We start from the raw sequence: 15,350 nt of genomic DNA on the forward strand, positions 1-15,350 counted from the left end.
TCATTATTATTGTGCGCAGAGCCGAACAAATGTTACCACAGCAAAGAAATACATTTCGAGGTGGAAAGAAATCTTGTCTTTTCTCTTTGCCTCATCTGATTTTCAAAAACATGCAATTCGACTAAACTAAAGAGTTTTACATGATAAAATCAATATTCAATCAAAAAGGGAAATACACAGGGCAAATAACTATACTTTTTCAATGTCAACAATGAAGTATAAAGTGTACCCACGTGTGCACCACATCTCCCATTCTTGCTCTAATAAAGACTCCAGAGACCTCTGACAGCTAAAGGATCGTCAGTGATGTTCCTTTGAATGCCGTCCTTGTGCAAACTAAACCGTCCTGATTACTGAGGGGACGCTGTGTGCTTGTTCCTATCACAGATTGTAATGTTAGTCTCTACAGTCGTTAAAATATAAAGTCCTTCTGAAAGTTAAAGCAGCATGAGTAATGATGATAGACCCTCTTAGGGAGAGTTCCACTCAAGCTATATATTCCCTTAGCAATGTTTGATATTCAAAGAGAGCACGAGTTCTGTCGTTTTTGTCAAGCTGCTCCCTTTCTTCTACCTTTTCTTTCTCTCTATCGTTGTGAGTCTTGGCTTTTTAACAAATTCTGATGGAGCATCTCTGTAAAGATAGTGTTGGTGCCCTCCTTGTTATCTTATATGCGAGGTAATTAGGGTCTCGGGCTGCTTTAGAAATTGACAAAACTAATAGCGGGAAGAATGGCTTAGCATCTTGTCGAGTCAGGATGGCCACAGGCGACCATTAAATGCAATCATGGCCGCATAGCAGCAAATAAATGAAACACAGAAACTGTGATGATGGCAGCAGCTGCACAGTGCAGCCAAGAGCCATTCATCAATACACAAAGGAAAGCTGGTTACTGAATATTTATTTCCCTACATCATAAAGGCTTGAATATAATTGCTCCATCAGAATTGAGAACTTTCACCGCCTTTGATGCGGGTGTTCAATCAGTGCTAATGTCAATGGAAACAATCAATTCCTCAGTGTTGACCAAGACAGCTGAGTTTGCATCTGCGTATACTTACTGCATCAGTTACACCAGACAGCTACGAGTATTGATGCAAGGAGGACATCATATTTCAGAGCCAGGGGGTACCAATGCCGATGTATTTCTATGTCTCCAAACAAAAGGGCATTCATGACAAAATATGAGTTTTAAGGACTAGGAGGCCTTTTTCGGCTGACTCGGTGAACAAATATTTGGCCAAAGAAACACGCTGGAAAGAGGTTGAGGTGGTAAGCAGGAGAGCTCCGATCTCTTGGTCAATATTGCAGGCACTTTATTGCTTCCATTCACATTTACCTTTAACACTGAATGAACATCCACTGAAAAGGAAGCAGATTTTCCCTTTTGAAATGTACATTTCCTAAGAGCATACTTATTTTCTGGCAGTTATGCATTAAACAGCCTTCACAGTCTCTGGCGTAATGAGCGGTTTGGTTGTTATGTGGGTGCTGCATTGCCGGTTACTGACCTTAAAGGTGCCAACTCTAATACAATTCCTTGTAAATCAAAGCAGTGCCATTAGGCACTGGAGACTGGCATATTTGTGTTATTTTGCTTTTCTAAGGAGATTCTAAAGCTTTGAAAACACAGAGAGCATTGCCCCACTGCTTAAAGGTGATCAGTGAGATACCTGAGGAGCGGATATGCTGTGTGTCCTCCACCTCTCCTCTTCTTGTTAGCATCAACAATTAATTACCCTGGATGAATTGTATTGTTGTAATTGTGGTATTGATTAAAAGCTTGAATCTTATAGCGAAAAGGCTATTGGCGTGTTAGCTCATTAAACTGCTGTTCTTCTTTCAATCCTCTCTTTTGGCCAAAACAAAGAATCTTCAAGCCGTCACTGAAAACAATGAATCCATCTTTTTTGAGCAGATATTTCTGTGCACACCTGCTAAAAGAGCAGCAGTAATCTCACTTTAAGCTGCTGCTACTTCGCTACTGTTGCACTCTCTCTGTGTTAGGAATAATCTTCTTTTCACAGTCTCTGCCAGCCTCCTCTGAGAATATAGGAAATGTCACAGGGCAGCATAAATAAGACACGAGAATCGGCTGTTGCTGACCACCTCAGCTTCCCTTACCAAGCTTAAGAGGGCACTGTTACAAGCTGATCCTGTTGCTACAATTAAGAGGAAAGGCGTAGGATGACAGCGACAGAGTGAAGGTGCAGGGCTTTAGCTTAACATTTATACGCGAGGTAATCATTCCTGTCATATTTCCTTCTCATTGCGTCAGTAGATGTTGTCCAGCACAGCCCCCCTGTTCCCAAAGGAAGGCCGTGAGATTCACTGTTTTATTGCATGAATACTCTTCCCTCATTCAGGCATCCTTTTGACACTCTCCTCTCACATTGTCAAGACTAAATGGAATCTTGGCAAGCGCCAAATAGCTCAATTTTGATGCTAAAGAAACCCTTTTGTCCATGTAAATGACAGTTTGCTCCGTCTGTGTATTGTATAGGCACACATACAGTATAGCTCATTTAGACCGGAGAACCATGTGCCGCCTTGCTCCATTACTTTTCCCATTGAATGCTATCAAATTGACCCGAACAATATGATACAGAGTGGGTTTCTCTAAGATTGAACCTGCTTCAGAATTTCATTACATTTTCTCACAGTGCAGTGGGTCTAGACAGGAAAGAGAGGCGACATACATCTGACAGCAGCCAGTGAAATGGGTTTTGAGTCCTTGCTGAAATAATACAGTGGTCACACTGTACCTCTCAATAAGTAAGGTGCCACAGTCATAATTGTCCTTAAAGTGAAGATGTTGGTCTCCTCGACTATCTATGTCTGTGAGAGCAATTCAAATTCATCTCTCGTTTTTTTTTTGTGAAATGAGTTTTCTGCACTTAAAAGGCAGTCTGTTTTGTCCCTTGACAATAAAAAAGGGGTTGAACATCCTTTTACAAGAACTGTTTACTTTCTCTTTAAAACCTGCCCAGAGAATATTCAAATGTTTATTAGCAGAGTCCTCTCAAGCTTTGATTTTTCTAGCCCAACTGGATGACCTTAAAGTACTGGCAAATTATGCAGGGGAAATAGCTTGGAGTAGCTAATGTTTGTCCATAAATATTCATTCTCCACACAGCGCAGTCCTGAGCATGCTTATCCTCTCCCCCAGTGAGCGGCACAGAAAGGACTGGGATGAACTCTGTCTCTTTTTCTGATGGGGTGCGGGGGAACTCTCGATTTCCCCTGACAGAGTGAGCTCTAAGGGGGCTGGAAGGAATGAAGATGGTTCCCTGATGTCCTTTTAAAGGCCAATTGCTCAAAATATTCTCCCTTTTTACACCCTTGTGCCTGAACATTAACTCCTTCTTCAGTACTTGTGTTTCCCTGTATGATATGTGTGTGTATATTTGTGTGTTTGTATAGGTGACATAGTGTCCCGGGCCATGCACTACCTACAGCCGCTGTACATGAAGAACCCCAACAATGGGACGCCGATCCACCAGAAGAGCGGAGTGATCCACTGGGCGCCCGAGGCCATCTACACGCTGTGTTACTTCATGCACTGCCCTCAGATGGAGTGGGAGAACCCCAACGTTGAGCCTTCGAAGGTCACCTTACAGACAGAGAGGTGAGAAGGAAATCACTCAGCATCGAACTATGTATTATTCCATTACAGAAAATAGTCCCCATTAACTGTACCACTTACTGTTGTTTGGCCAATGTTTTTCTAAAACCTTTAGTGGCCAGCTGTTTTTTGATATTATAAAACATTTTTATAAGGAAATAGAAGGGTGTAATCCATTGTTAGTTATGTTAATGTGTGGTTAACAATAACACCAGCCATTACACCTCTTGATTCGACCAATATTGTTTAGAATGAATGGCTGAAAGCAACAAATACTCTAATGCTCACAAACTGAAATGAGTGTCATCACATTAATCATAAAATGTTCTTATCACACACAATTTCTATACAGAGTTGCTTCAAAGCAGCCATACGCAATATTTGTATACATTGAAAAAGTATCACATGACTATTTCCAGGTAAACAATTGTGTTTGAAATGATGAACCCATAAATAATTGTTGCCTTAATCCTCATTTGTCTTCAGACCTACAGAGCATTTAGTGTCTTTTAGCTTTGTTTTGGTTCACTGCCATCAGACAAAGCAGTCAGCTGTTTTTAATAAATAAGCTTCCAAAAACCAACTGTACAGTACCTGTTCAGCACTAAAGAGACTAGCTGACAAACACAGTACAGAATTTAGCAGCTAATGATATCATTTTTTCTCCGAATTTCATTGAGTAATAGCTACAAAAATAATTCATATTTAACTTACATTGATACCAGGCCGTTATTTAACAAAGAGCACTAACAACTGACAGAACTATATAACATGTATTCTCACTATAGAACCAAAAGCAAGCTAGAGAAAACATGTAACAGGAACACCTCATGAAGAAGAAATATAAAACAATATGCTCTTCAGTTATAGAATATGTTATATGTGCTGGAATTGGAAGAGAAATACATGTGTCAGTTGTTTAGTATCTAGATGTTAACCTGCCATCATAAGCCATGAAAAGTGATCCATTTCTGAACCAGAGCAAGGCAAAGTAATGAAATCATCTGGTATTGATTAAAACATCAGAACCCTTCACCTCATTTTGTCCTGTGGGATTGTACCATTATTGTGCCTTTATTGTCTACTAGGACTTGATAAAAAAAACTGACCACAGGATAAAAACTCCCTTATTTCATCTACAATTTACACTCCTGCATCACAGACACTATCCAGAGGTAATGTTCCTGCTCCTGTAACTGTAAACCTCTTCAGACTTTATTATATTTCTGGCTCTCTGTGCTAACCCCTGAAATGGCACACCAGATGTTTTCCTTTGGCAGGAAAGCACAGTTTTATCTCAGTGAATTGTCAACTTATTGGCTACTTTAGCGAGCCCTCTGGGTGACCTGAGCTGCGGCAGGAAGCGGCTGTTGAAGCCGGCGTCAGTATTTATAATTACCGTCAATGACATAGAGGGATATAATAGGACTGTGCTGGATGCTTATACATGAACAACATAAGGCTTAGGCTATGTTTCCATCGTGTTAATTCCCCTGATCCTTCATCATGCAGTTTTTTGACACTTCATAGTCAGGAAAGAGAACAGTCCTCACAATCCTTGTAGTTTCTCCTTATGAAATGCCTTTATTTTTCTTATTTTATTCATCACATCCTGCTGTAGTCCTCAGTATTTCCTGCAGTTTGGTTCAGCATGCGGCAGAGGTGGGAAACAGTACTGACAGTTGAGCCTGAGCAGTCCTCCTCTTGGGGCTCCAGGCTTTATCGCCTGCAGTGGAGCAAGTTATCAGCTATAATGTGTGTCCCAGGTCTGCTTTAGCTCTAATCACCATTTGTAGCAGAAATCACATTAATGAATGTTTGTTTTAGTTTTATATAGGCACATTGCCAGAGCCAGGAAAGCCCTGAGAGGGGAAACAGCAAGACCTTGAACCATTTTTGATCTGCTGTTTTCCTATGAGGGAATGCGTTCCCTGCCTCTTGATTGGGTGTTGTGTGCCGGTTTTAATGAATTCTGCACAGCCAATAAAGTCAAATGAGCTGTAGGTCAGGATCCTTTGAAGTAAGATTTCTTAGCAGATCATACAATTATTACAGTAACAGATCCTCCTCGGAGCAGCATTGATCCGTGAGTAATTAACAGTGAGTGACAGATGTGGGCCGACCATGTGTCAAGGACAGTCCAGGCACCCCGACATCAAGACATCAAGCGATGTACTGGACAGCAAATCCCACAGGATAAATTAGCTAGGGTATTTATATGATTAAGACGATGCATTCTGCAAAAGAAAAAAAACGATGAAACTGTCAGTTTTGACACGCCATGTGTAAATCCAATCTTTTAACTATGGGTTAAAACTTTCCTTAATTACAATCATCAGTAGCAACACCTGTTCCATCATAATACTTAACATCAGTGGTCGTGTTTTGCATTAATGACAGCTCATTGTTGACGTGAACAAAGTGTGTCTTTATAGCCATGGCATGCTGTCAGAACAGTATGAAGGTCTTAGTGTAACATCATGTATACAGTATGTATCCTCATGCATACTGATGTAGCTGCAGTAAACACACTGACGCAGGATGAGTGGAGGAGAGAGGTAGACAGGAAGAGAAGTTCTTTCAAAAAAGTAGGACCTGCACGTTTCCCATTGAGATATTTTCTCTCAATGAGACTGTGGTTGGGTTTTCTCCGCCTCACACCTTCTCAAGCTGCTCACTGTTAGCTCTGGGGTCAGGATCAACGGTGCGATTGTCAATTCCTGCCCTGTTTAATCCTTGCATCGCAGGGGTTTGCAAAACACACCCTTACTTCTATAAGCAGATACTGAGCTGTCATAAATTCTGTATGTACACATGCATAACCATGCTCTGTTTACAGAGAGCGGCACGATGTTCGCCATTACAACGTCATGCCAAACAGATTAAGAGGGGAGCAATTACTCCCCCTGTAAAGTGTTCACATGACACTTGTAATTCCTTATGATTGCTACAACATCACAAGGCATTTTAAGTCATATAGAAATGCATTATACATATTCTGAAATGCATAGGTGGAGTTCTATAGCATATTTAGTTTAACACTAGCTAAGCCTTTCAAACATGATCACAGTATTATATCATTGCACTGTCAAGCTTCAGATCTCTAGAATAGAGCAGAATAGATTGTGAAGAGATATAGTTTGGACAAATCTCTGTAGTTGACACTGACTGTATAAAACAGAATTTGTATTTGAATATATGATCTTGCATCAAAGTGTTTCTGCATGACATATCAGTTTGAGGCATTTGATTTCATCTTCTTGACATCCTGTTTTCAAACATCAGCTACAGCTAGCAAGATCACTAAAATTACATATGCACATTTCTATAAACTGGATTTTCCTAGCAAGTTCCTTCCTTTCAAGTACTGGGTTTGCCTTAAGTCCAGTGTGGTCATGATCATGTGCCTCCATCCCCCCCTACAGGCCATTCTTGGTGCTGCCGCCCCTGATGGAGTGGGTGCGCGTGGCAGCGGTTCACACGGAGCACAGACGCAGCTTCTCTGTGGACAGCGACGATGTTCGGCAGGCTGCCCGCCTCCTGCTGCCCGGAGTGGACTGTGAGCCGCGCCAACTCCGGTACGGCGCTGAAAAAACACTTTCTTCCCCCACACATAAAAAACACAAGCAAGCACATTATCTGGACTTGCAAACTCACACATCAGTCATATGCGCATCCTCCCTGTAGTGTTTAAAAATAAAGCCTTTCAGGTGGAAAATATGGTGCACTGTAAGCGAACACTGTGAATCACTTGGTGTACTTTGCCCTTCAGAACGGATGACTGCTTCTGTGCCTCGAGGAAACTGGACGCTGCCTCTACTGAAGCGAAGTTCCTGCAGGATTTGGGCTTCCGTATGCTCAGCTGTGGACGCACAGACTTGGTGAAGCAGGCTGTCAACTTGCTGGGGCCTGATGGTATCAACAGCATGAGTGAGCAGGTCAGAGACAACATATTAAATAATGCATGCTCATTTGTACTGATGCACACACACACACACACACACACACACACACACACACACACACGCACGCACGCACGCACGCACGCACGCACGCACGCGCGCACACACACACACACACACACACACACACACACACACACACACACACACACACAGCCTGTGGATCAGAGCATTTTGTTTGCATGGCTTCTTCATCTTTACATTTTCTGCACAAATGCAGTCATGAATATTAAACCTCACTCTGACAACATTTTCCCGCAGCCTTCCTGCCAAGGAGCTCTGCATTACATCAAGACCTGCCCCACCAGAGTATAAAGTTTGGTTCGGCACCTTTCTGTGCTGTAAACCCTGGCCCAGAGGAGATATTGATACAGTATAGTGTCTTTTAAAACAATCAACAGAAAAAGATTACTCTCATAAGACTCAAGGTGCCTGGCGTGGAACTGTCAAAGATACAAGTTAATAGCAAAGGTTTAGTGGTGCTTTGTACATACTTTAGGTACAATCGGTTTATTGTAAAGGGGACTTTGGTATTCGTCAACCTGGACCATATTTTCCCTTGTTTGTGTCTGAGTGACTAATGTTGACACCATGTTCTTAATTGGTTCAGTATTGAGCGACAACGCTGCAGCTTCTTAACAGGCTGCAATGTAATACTAGCCATTCCACATCTTCAATATGAGTTCACTAAAATAGCTAGATTGTTATTATCAGTGTCTGAAAACATTATTGAAAGAACCCTGCAAAAGAATGTCACTTCATTCTTTACCATTTGCTTGATCCAGACTGTTTTCTTGATCCGGTACTAATTTCATTTAAACTTTACATTAGGTTGAAATATCTAAATCATACAAAGTCCAATGTGGGCACATGCAATTGTCTTGAACAATGTCTTTATGTACTATTTATAACATCTATATCTATTACCTATTACATCTGTATTTATTTATATATATCTAAACCCTGCACTTTATATTTGTTCTGTTGTGTAAGTTGATTGAAAACGAATGCACTTTTTTCCTCTTTGTACCTTCTGGTTGGATGCAAACTGTATTTCGCTGTGCTCGGTGCAATGACAATAAAGTTGAATCTAATCTAATCTGAAGCCACTACCTGGGATATGATTATGCCAATGGGTGTTTAAAAATAAAACTTTTCAAACAATGTGATTTCCCTTGCTCTCTGTACCTGTGCTTGTGTAGGGGATGACCCCGCTGATGTACGCTTGTGTCCGTGGAGACGAGGCCATGGTGCAGATGCTGCTGGATGCGGGGGCTGATATTAACAGCGAGGTCAGTGCTGATTACGTTTGTAATGCTTTTCTGGTTTTCCACATAGGGTAGATCAAAGTCAAATGAAGGAATGATTATCATTAAGAGTACACATTGCCCTCTAAGTTTCTAGTTTTTGATTAACCCAGTGTTTTTGAAATGTCATTTTAGTGGGAGACATCAGCAATGCTTAAATTGAGGACGTTACAACTTTGGAAATCTTCATAATGTACCGTTATATGTTTGTGTTAGTTCTTAAGCGATTGTTTGTGAATACTGTATGTTTTGTATTGAATTGGAGAAAGCGATCATTTTGTCCTTCATCTCCCCTTGTTTGTTCTCCCTCATGTGTCATGCTGCTAAACTTACAAGAGCTGTAGATCATGAGGCAATAACTGCTCTGCCACATTAGAGAATATGTTGAAAACAGATTTAATATTACTTGTGATATGAAACTCATTTGCATTTGAGTGTGTGTAGCGTTAAACATGACACAGTCACAGTCAGGGAAAAAAAGTGATAAAGATCGGCTTACGTAAAGTCAACTGAAGTCTGCGGAGAATTTCGATGACATCTTTTGAATGTGCCGACTTCAGAGAGGAGTTCAGTTCAGGCCTCATGATCCTGGTTTTCCTTAGTCACCAACGACATGTCCCATCAGGCATTGTGTCAGTTGATTTGCAGTCCACTGCATTCCTGACCTCTGGCCAAAGCACAAAGCACAAAGCACACGGTCTGCTGAAATAAAAAGACCCGCTTTCAAAATCTTTATAAGCATCTGGTTTTGAACCTGGTTACATTTTGAAAGTTAAAGACAGATGTTGGCTCAGATGTGTGCAAAGTGCAAACATGTTTCTTTCAACAGCTAGGCAGCCTTGAAAGGATTTATGTTCTTTAAATTCTCTTAAAGTGTAACACATTGGTAACCCTACATAAAGCAATTTGCTGTTCATATTGTCATTTTATGAATTGAGTACAAATGTTTACAGTAAGGAATCACAATGTATACAATGTATTGTAAATACAGGGCACAGTAGTGAAAATAATATCTTACGTTTAGGGGAAATTAAGTTAAAACACTGATATCCTGAATTTGCCTATAAAGTAATCTTGGGTTATTCAATTTCAGAATTACTAAATGCTAATATAAACAGGTGCAGTACCATCTGCCTTGTCTTCTTAAAATGAGATCCATGCTTATGAAATATCTCTCAAAACTGAAATGGAAGGGTTATTGAAAAATATATAAAATATATGCTTTAGGAATTAAGGCACCATAGTTTTGTTATATCAAAATTGAAGGAGGGTGGTACAAATGGCTTAAAGTACATTTATGAAGCACAGCAACTTAACTATAAATAAACGTTAGCCTACTGAAAAATAATACAAGATTATGATTTTTAAAACAAACAACGTAGTTTGTGGAATTTTTTATGTTGTATTGCAGATGAAAAAACGTAAATGTTTTGTCTTCATTATTGCCTCATTTCATGTCACTCCTGCAAAAATTGCATTAAGAAAAGAATTCCTTTTGTGCTTCACTAATGTTTTTCATAGTTGTCATGCTTTCATTTGGCTTATAGTTACTACTTTCACACTGACCAGAGAGATGATCTTCAGAGAGGTACGGTCAGTTCCCTATCAGATATGTGCGCTAGAAAAAGAGTGAAACTATTATTACCAGGAGTAATCAGACAGATCAATCAATCGTGTTCATTAGGAGGCGAACAAAGGAGACAAGATGTCCCCTGCAGCCCCGGGGTTTCTCATTAATTACTGTAGTTTCTCCCATAGTGCTTCCTGCCGCCCCCCGCCCCCCTTCCCTGCTGCTTGTCTTATGCTCCGTAGGCCATGTAGAAGTTTTAATGACTTCGTATCTCTCTCCCCCACCTTGTTCACTCCTACCTTACCCAACCCACCTACCCGTGTCCCTTCCCCAGGTGCCAAACTCAGTGCACAAGCATCCCTCAGTCTTTCCCGAAACGCGGCAGGCGACGCCCCTCACTTTCGCTGTGTTACACGGACATGTGCCCGTGGTGCAGGTAGTGACGTCCTTCCTCACCTGTGATTCTCTCATCATGACCTCTCGTTGTGCTTCAGCTCATGGTTGGTCATGGTTGTCATTTTTGTCATCAAAGCTTTTGGTGGTGATGATGATAATGGTTCTCCGCTAAGAGTTTTCTCCTGTCTTTCTTTTGTTTCCATTTGGTTCTGTTTGTGTGATGTACAAATTGACCTTATCATCTTGAATGAGGGCATTTATCCAGTCAATGTTTGGGTCTGAACAAATGCGTCCTGTTAATTTCCCATTTTTGTGCAAATGGATTGCATTTAGCAAGTGGAAAGTGGAAACACAGCCGTCTAAATTGTTATCGACCACATTTAACTAATTCAGTTTGTCCTCTAAATGATCCATCTGGATTCTGAATCATCCAAATAGAAAAAAACGTTTAAGCTTTGTGGCACTACAATTTCATATCTGAGGACATCAGCTTAAAATAAAGAATGACATTAATAATATTAAATTCTGTGTAAACCATGTGTATTGTTATTAAATATTATATTAAGTTGTCTGTATGGTAAATATGAAGTTGTAGCTTGTTAGCATAGCCTAAATGTAGCATACAGACAGGAAACATTACATTACATTGCATTTAGCTGACGCCGGAAACGGGGGGTAATGGATAGCTTGTGCCTGTCCAAAGGTAAAGAAGTGTGCCTACCAGAACCTCTAAAGCTCAGCAATTAACATATTATATATTTTTTGTTTAATCCCTTAAAAAGTACTTAATCTAAAAGCAACTTTTAAGGCTGGCTGCCAGCTATCTTAAAAATTAGGCTACTGTGAAGATGTGAGAGTGATAGCAGTTGTCTGACTCTCAGCAAGAAAGCAAATATTCTTCTTCATTTCAAAAGAGGAAACATGCACATTTTTAGTATTTGAAGAACAACTGTTTAAATTATTTGTTAAAAATTGAAGGCTGGTTGTAAATTAAATATCAACTATTTTCTAAACACATTATTTTGCATGACACAGTCACAAGATGAGAGAAGCCTGACTTAAGATCAATCTCATTATAGCCAACTGACTTTCCCTCTGCTCCCCATCCCTCCTCTCTCCTGTACCTGTGTCTCCCCTCTGTACCCTGCCGTGCCCCCACCTGGCCTCTGCAGCTGGTGCTGGATGCCAAAGCCAGTGTGGAGGGGTCCCTGCAGGACGGCATGGAGAACTACACAGAGACCCCTCTGCAGCTGGCTGCTGCTGCAGGTACAGACACAGTGTGATTCCTGTCCCCTGCATCCTGTCCAACTGTATTGTAGCAAGCTGACAACACCAGCTGGCCACTTATACTCAGCTGTCTGATAATAACACCTGCCTGTCAGCCTTACCACTTCAGAGGCACATGTATCCTGGGGGCTAGAGAAATAAAGACAAATACAGGCATGCGTGACATGTTTGCCTCACTTTCATTTCACTGGTTTCATTGTACTGTTTGTGTGTGAGCTCTGCCAATCTTTTTTGTCATGCTCAGGTAACTTTGAGCTTGTGAGTTTGCTGCTTGAGCGGGGGGCGGACCCCATGGTGGGAACCATGTACCGTAATGGCATCTCCACCGCGCCGCAGGGAGACTTGAACTCCTACAGTCTGGCAGCTGCCCATGGACACAGGTGGGCAACACACACACACACAAACACACACACAAACACATTCATGTTCCATCATGAATACACACTCCCGAGTGAATAAACAGAGGATATTCAAGAACACCGAACTGTATTCGGCATATAATCTTGTTTATGCTCAAAAACACAATCTCACCAGAGCATGTTCGGGACTAACAAACAGAACAAACATCTTGAATGACTGACACTTTTGATCTGAATAACAGTATGGTCTCAATGTGCCATAATATACAGTGCTAAGACTAAACATTTACATATTTTTAAATAAAAGAACTTCCACTGCTTTGTCATATTCACATTCAACATGTTGCACAGACCTCTGCCTGTGTCAAGTCCAACATGTTAGTTTTCTACTTTATGTTAATATTTATAAGCATGTTTGCTTAACAGTATTAAGTGATGCTTTGTTGCACAGTGATTTAATTCACACAGGTTTTTAATGTGTTCTTGTTCAGCTTAACTGCAATGCACTGCTCTCTGCGTTATGCTAGCAATTAATTATTATTAATTGAAAGTGTAGCGACTAATGTTTTTTCCTAAATTACTAATGAAATATTTGTATCTATATATATTTTAACATTCTGTATTTCTTTAATGCAGCTGACCTATAAAATAGAGCCTTACCTAATTTTTCCCCATGAGTTTTTTTTCAAGTTTTCATAACATCTTTTACACATTACCAGTGTATTTAACTCTATTTGGCAGCAATTCACAGGCTACAAGGGTTTGGCTGCTATACTGTATATTATGAAGTGACAGTCATCAAATCAAAGAACGGGCCTTTTAAGATGGATATGTGCCTGCTTGCATAAAATGCCTTTTGCCCCATGGATTTTGAGTCTATTAATTTGCACTAAGCATCTGTTTATCCAGCCATACATGTTAATTAAAATTGAGCTATATGAAGCAATAACAATCATAGCTGAGGCAGTTAATTATAGATTGCCGTGGCAAGTCTGTAATGACCATAACTCAGTGACTGTCACATCATTTTTATTATAAGTTTGCATAATTATACAAATGCACCTTTTTGCCACTTGTGTTTGTATTGGCCTGGAGACTTGTGAAATAAAAAGCAATTCAAAATAGTCCTATAATCTGTAAGGATAAATACAGTAAATTCGTTTTTTGTGCTTTTGTCCTTCTAGAAATGTGTTTCGTAAGCTGCTGTCTCATACAGAGAAAGGGAAAGGGGACGTCTTATCCCTGGAAGAGATCCTGGCAGAGGGTTCGGAGCTGGAAGCTAAAAGTCCGTCTCACATTGACCTGATCCGAACTGGGAAGGCCAAACTCAAAGCCCTGAAAGAAGCCATGTACCACAGTTCAGAACATGGGCATGTAGACATCACCATAGATATACGGAGCCTCGGTTAGTGTCTGCAAACACTCTTTAAAACAAGCATTCTTTTTTACATAATCATATTCTGTATGCAACATTTATACCTTGTTTTTGCATATTTGTGTGTGAATTTGGTTTTGTTTCACATGTGTTGACCCCTTTAATTCATTACCAGGGGTTCCATGGACTTTACACACTTGGATGGAGTCTCTGCGAACGTGTTTCCATCAGCAACGCCGACCTCTGATCCAAGGTCTCCTCAAAGAGTTCAGCTGCATCGAGGAAGAGGAGTACACTGAGGAGCTCATCACGCATGGCTTGCCACTCATGTTCCAGATCCTCAGAGCCAGCAAGGTAGATTGCAATGCTGCTAATAACCACCAAGCCTTCTGTTCAGATCTTGTTTCCAGAGACGGGCCTTAAAAGGGTCTACAACAGATTAACGGCATATTAGATAAGAAGCTGTTTTCTAATAATGATGAAAATGAGTGTCCTTTGAAATTGAAAGCAGGTGCGCATTGATAGTAGTAACAGGTAAATGCCCAGCCAATACCCATTATAGTGAATAAGACTACTAAACAATCAAATACAAGTTTAGAGGATTAAGCCAAACAAATACTACTAAATATATAGATATAAAATAAGCACCAAAGAAGATCCACGTGATACTTTTACGCATTTATTCTTGTTTATTTTCTTAAAAATACCATTGTTTTGTAAAAGAATGAAATGACTTCTTCAAAAATATATAGAAATCCCAAAAAGAAAATGGTTATGTCAGAATCTTCATTAGAGAGGAGTTTCTTAGAGAGCGCCTTATTGAAGCCCATTGTTTCCTCAAAAGCTACATTTTGATCCTTTAAATGTCTTATTTTATGAATCGAACCTTTCAAACATTATCTCTCTTGCTGAGTTAATGTCTTTTTGTGTAAGACAGTCAGGTCTTCAGCTTCACAGAGAATGACAGATCTCCGGAGGCTTCCTCAATATCAATAACCCAGAATGATAATGATTTATGACATGCCTCCTCGCTCCTCTCCGTTCCTTCTCATTAGATCAGGGCCCTGTCTCATTACCTAAGCTCATGATCCCCTTAGTGGGCCGTATTAGATTTAAAACAGCACATCATCCGGGCTGTCACCTCTGTTTGTCTTGCATCCTTTGCCTTGGCGTAGTTCTGCCCAACTGACGTCATTGCTGATATGATAAAAAGACTGCAAAAATACACAAGCAAACCTGCAGAGACTTGCTACGTGTGCAACCCCATGCCCGCAGTATTTCAAACACACACACACACACACACACACACACACACACACACACACACACACACACACACACACACACACACACACACACACACACACACACACACACACACACACACACACACACACACACACACTCATACACTCATCCTAGCCTTCAGTGGATTGTTGCAGCGTCAGTCCTTGTCTCTGTCTTGGTTG

The 15,350-nt window shown here is 40.6% G+C and overlaps 1 protein-coding gene across 4 annotated transcripts in view; it reads left to right on the forward strand.

The window, feature by feature from the left end:
- Positions 1-15,350, forward strand: part of btbd11b (BTB (POZ) domain containing 11b) — a 107,521-nt gene that overhangs the window by 86,993 nt on the left and 5,178 nt on the right. For 2 of the 4 annotated variants that reach the window (XM_079679984.1, XM_079679985.1), the window contains exons 3-11: positions 3,424-3,628; positions 7,051-7,203; positions 7,398-7,563; positions 8,790-8,879; positions 10,799-10,900; positions 12,033-12,126; positions 12,392-12,527; positions 13,691-13,911; positions 14,057-14,235. In XM_079679984.1, the coding sequence (XP_079536110.1) occupies positions 3,424-3,628; positions 7,051-7,203; positions 7,398-7,563; positions 8,790-8,879; positions 10,799-10,900; positions 12,033-12,126; positions 12,392-12,527; positions 13,691-13,911; positions 14,057-14,235 (1,346 nt within the window). The remainder of the gene's footprint in view (positions 1-3,423; positions 3,629-7,050; positions 7,204-7,397; positions 7,564-8,789; positions 8,880-10,798; positions 10,901-12,032; positions 12,127-12,391; positions 12,528-13,690; positions 13,912-14,056; positions 14,236-15,350) is intronic. The other 2 variants (XM_079679986.1, XM_079679987.1) reach the window with 1 other exon arrangement.

Source organism: Notothenia rossii (genome assembly GCF_949606895.1).
Source record: "Notothenia rossii genome assembly, chromosome: 5".
Classification (NCBI taxonomy): Eukaryota; Metazoa; Chordata; class Actinopteri; order Perciformes; family Nototheniidae; genus Notothenia; species Notothenia rossii.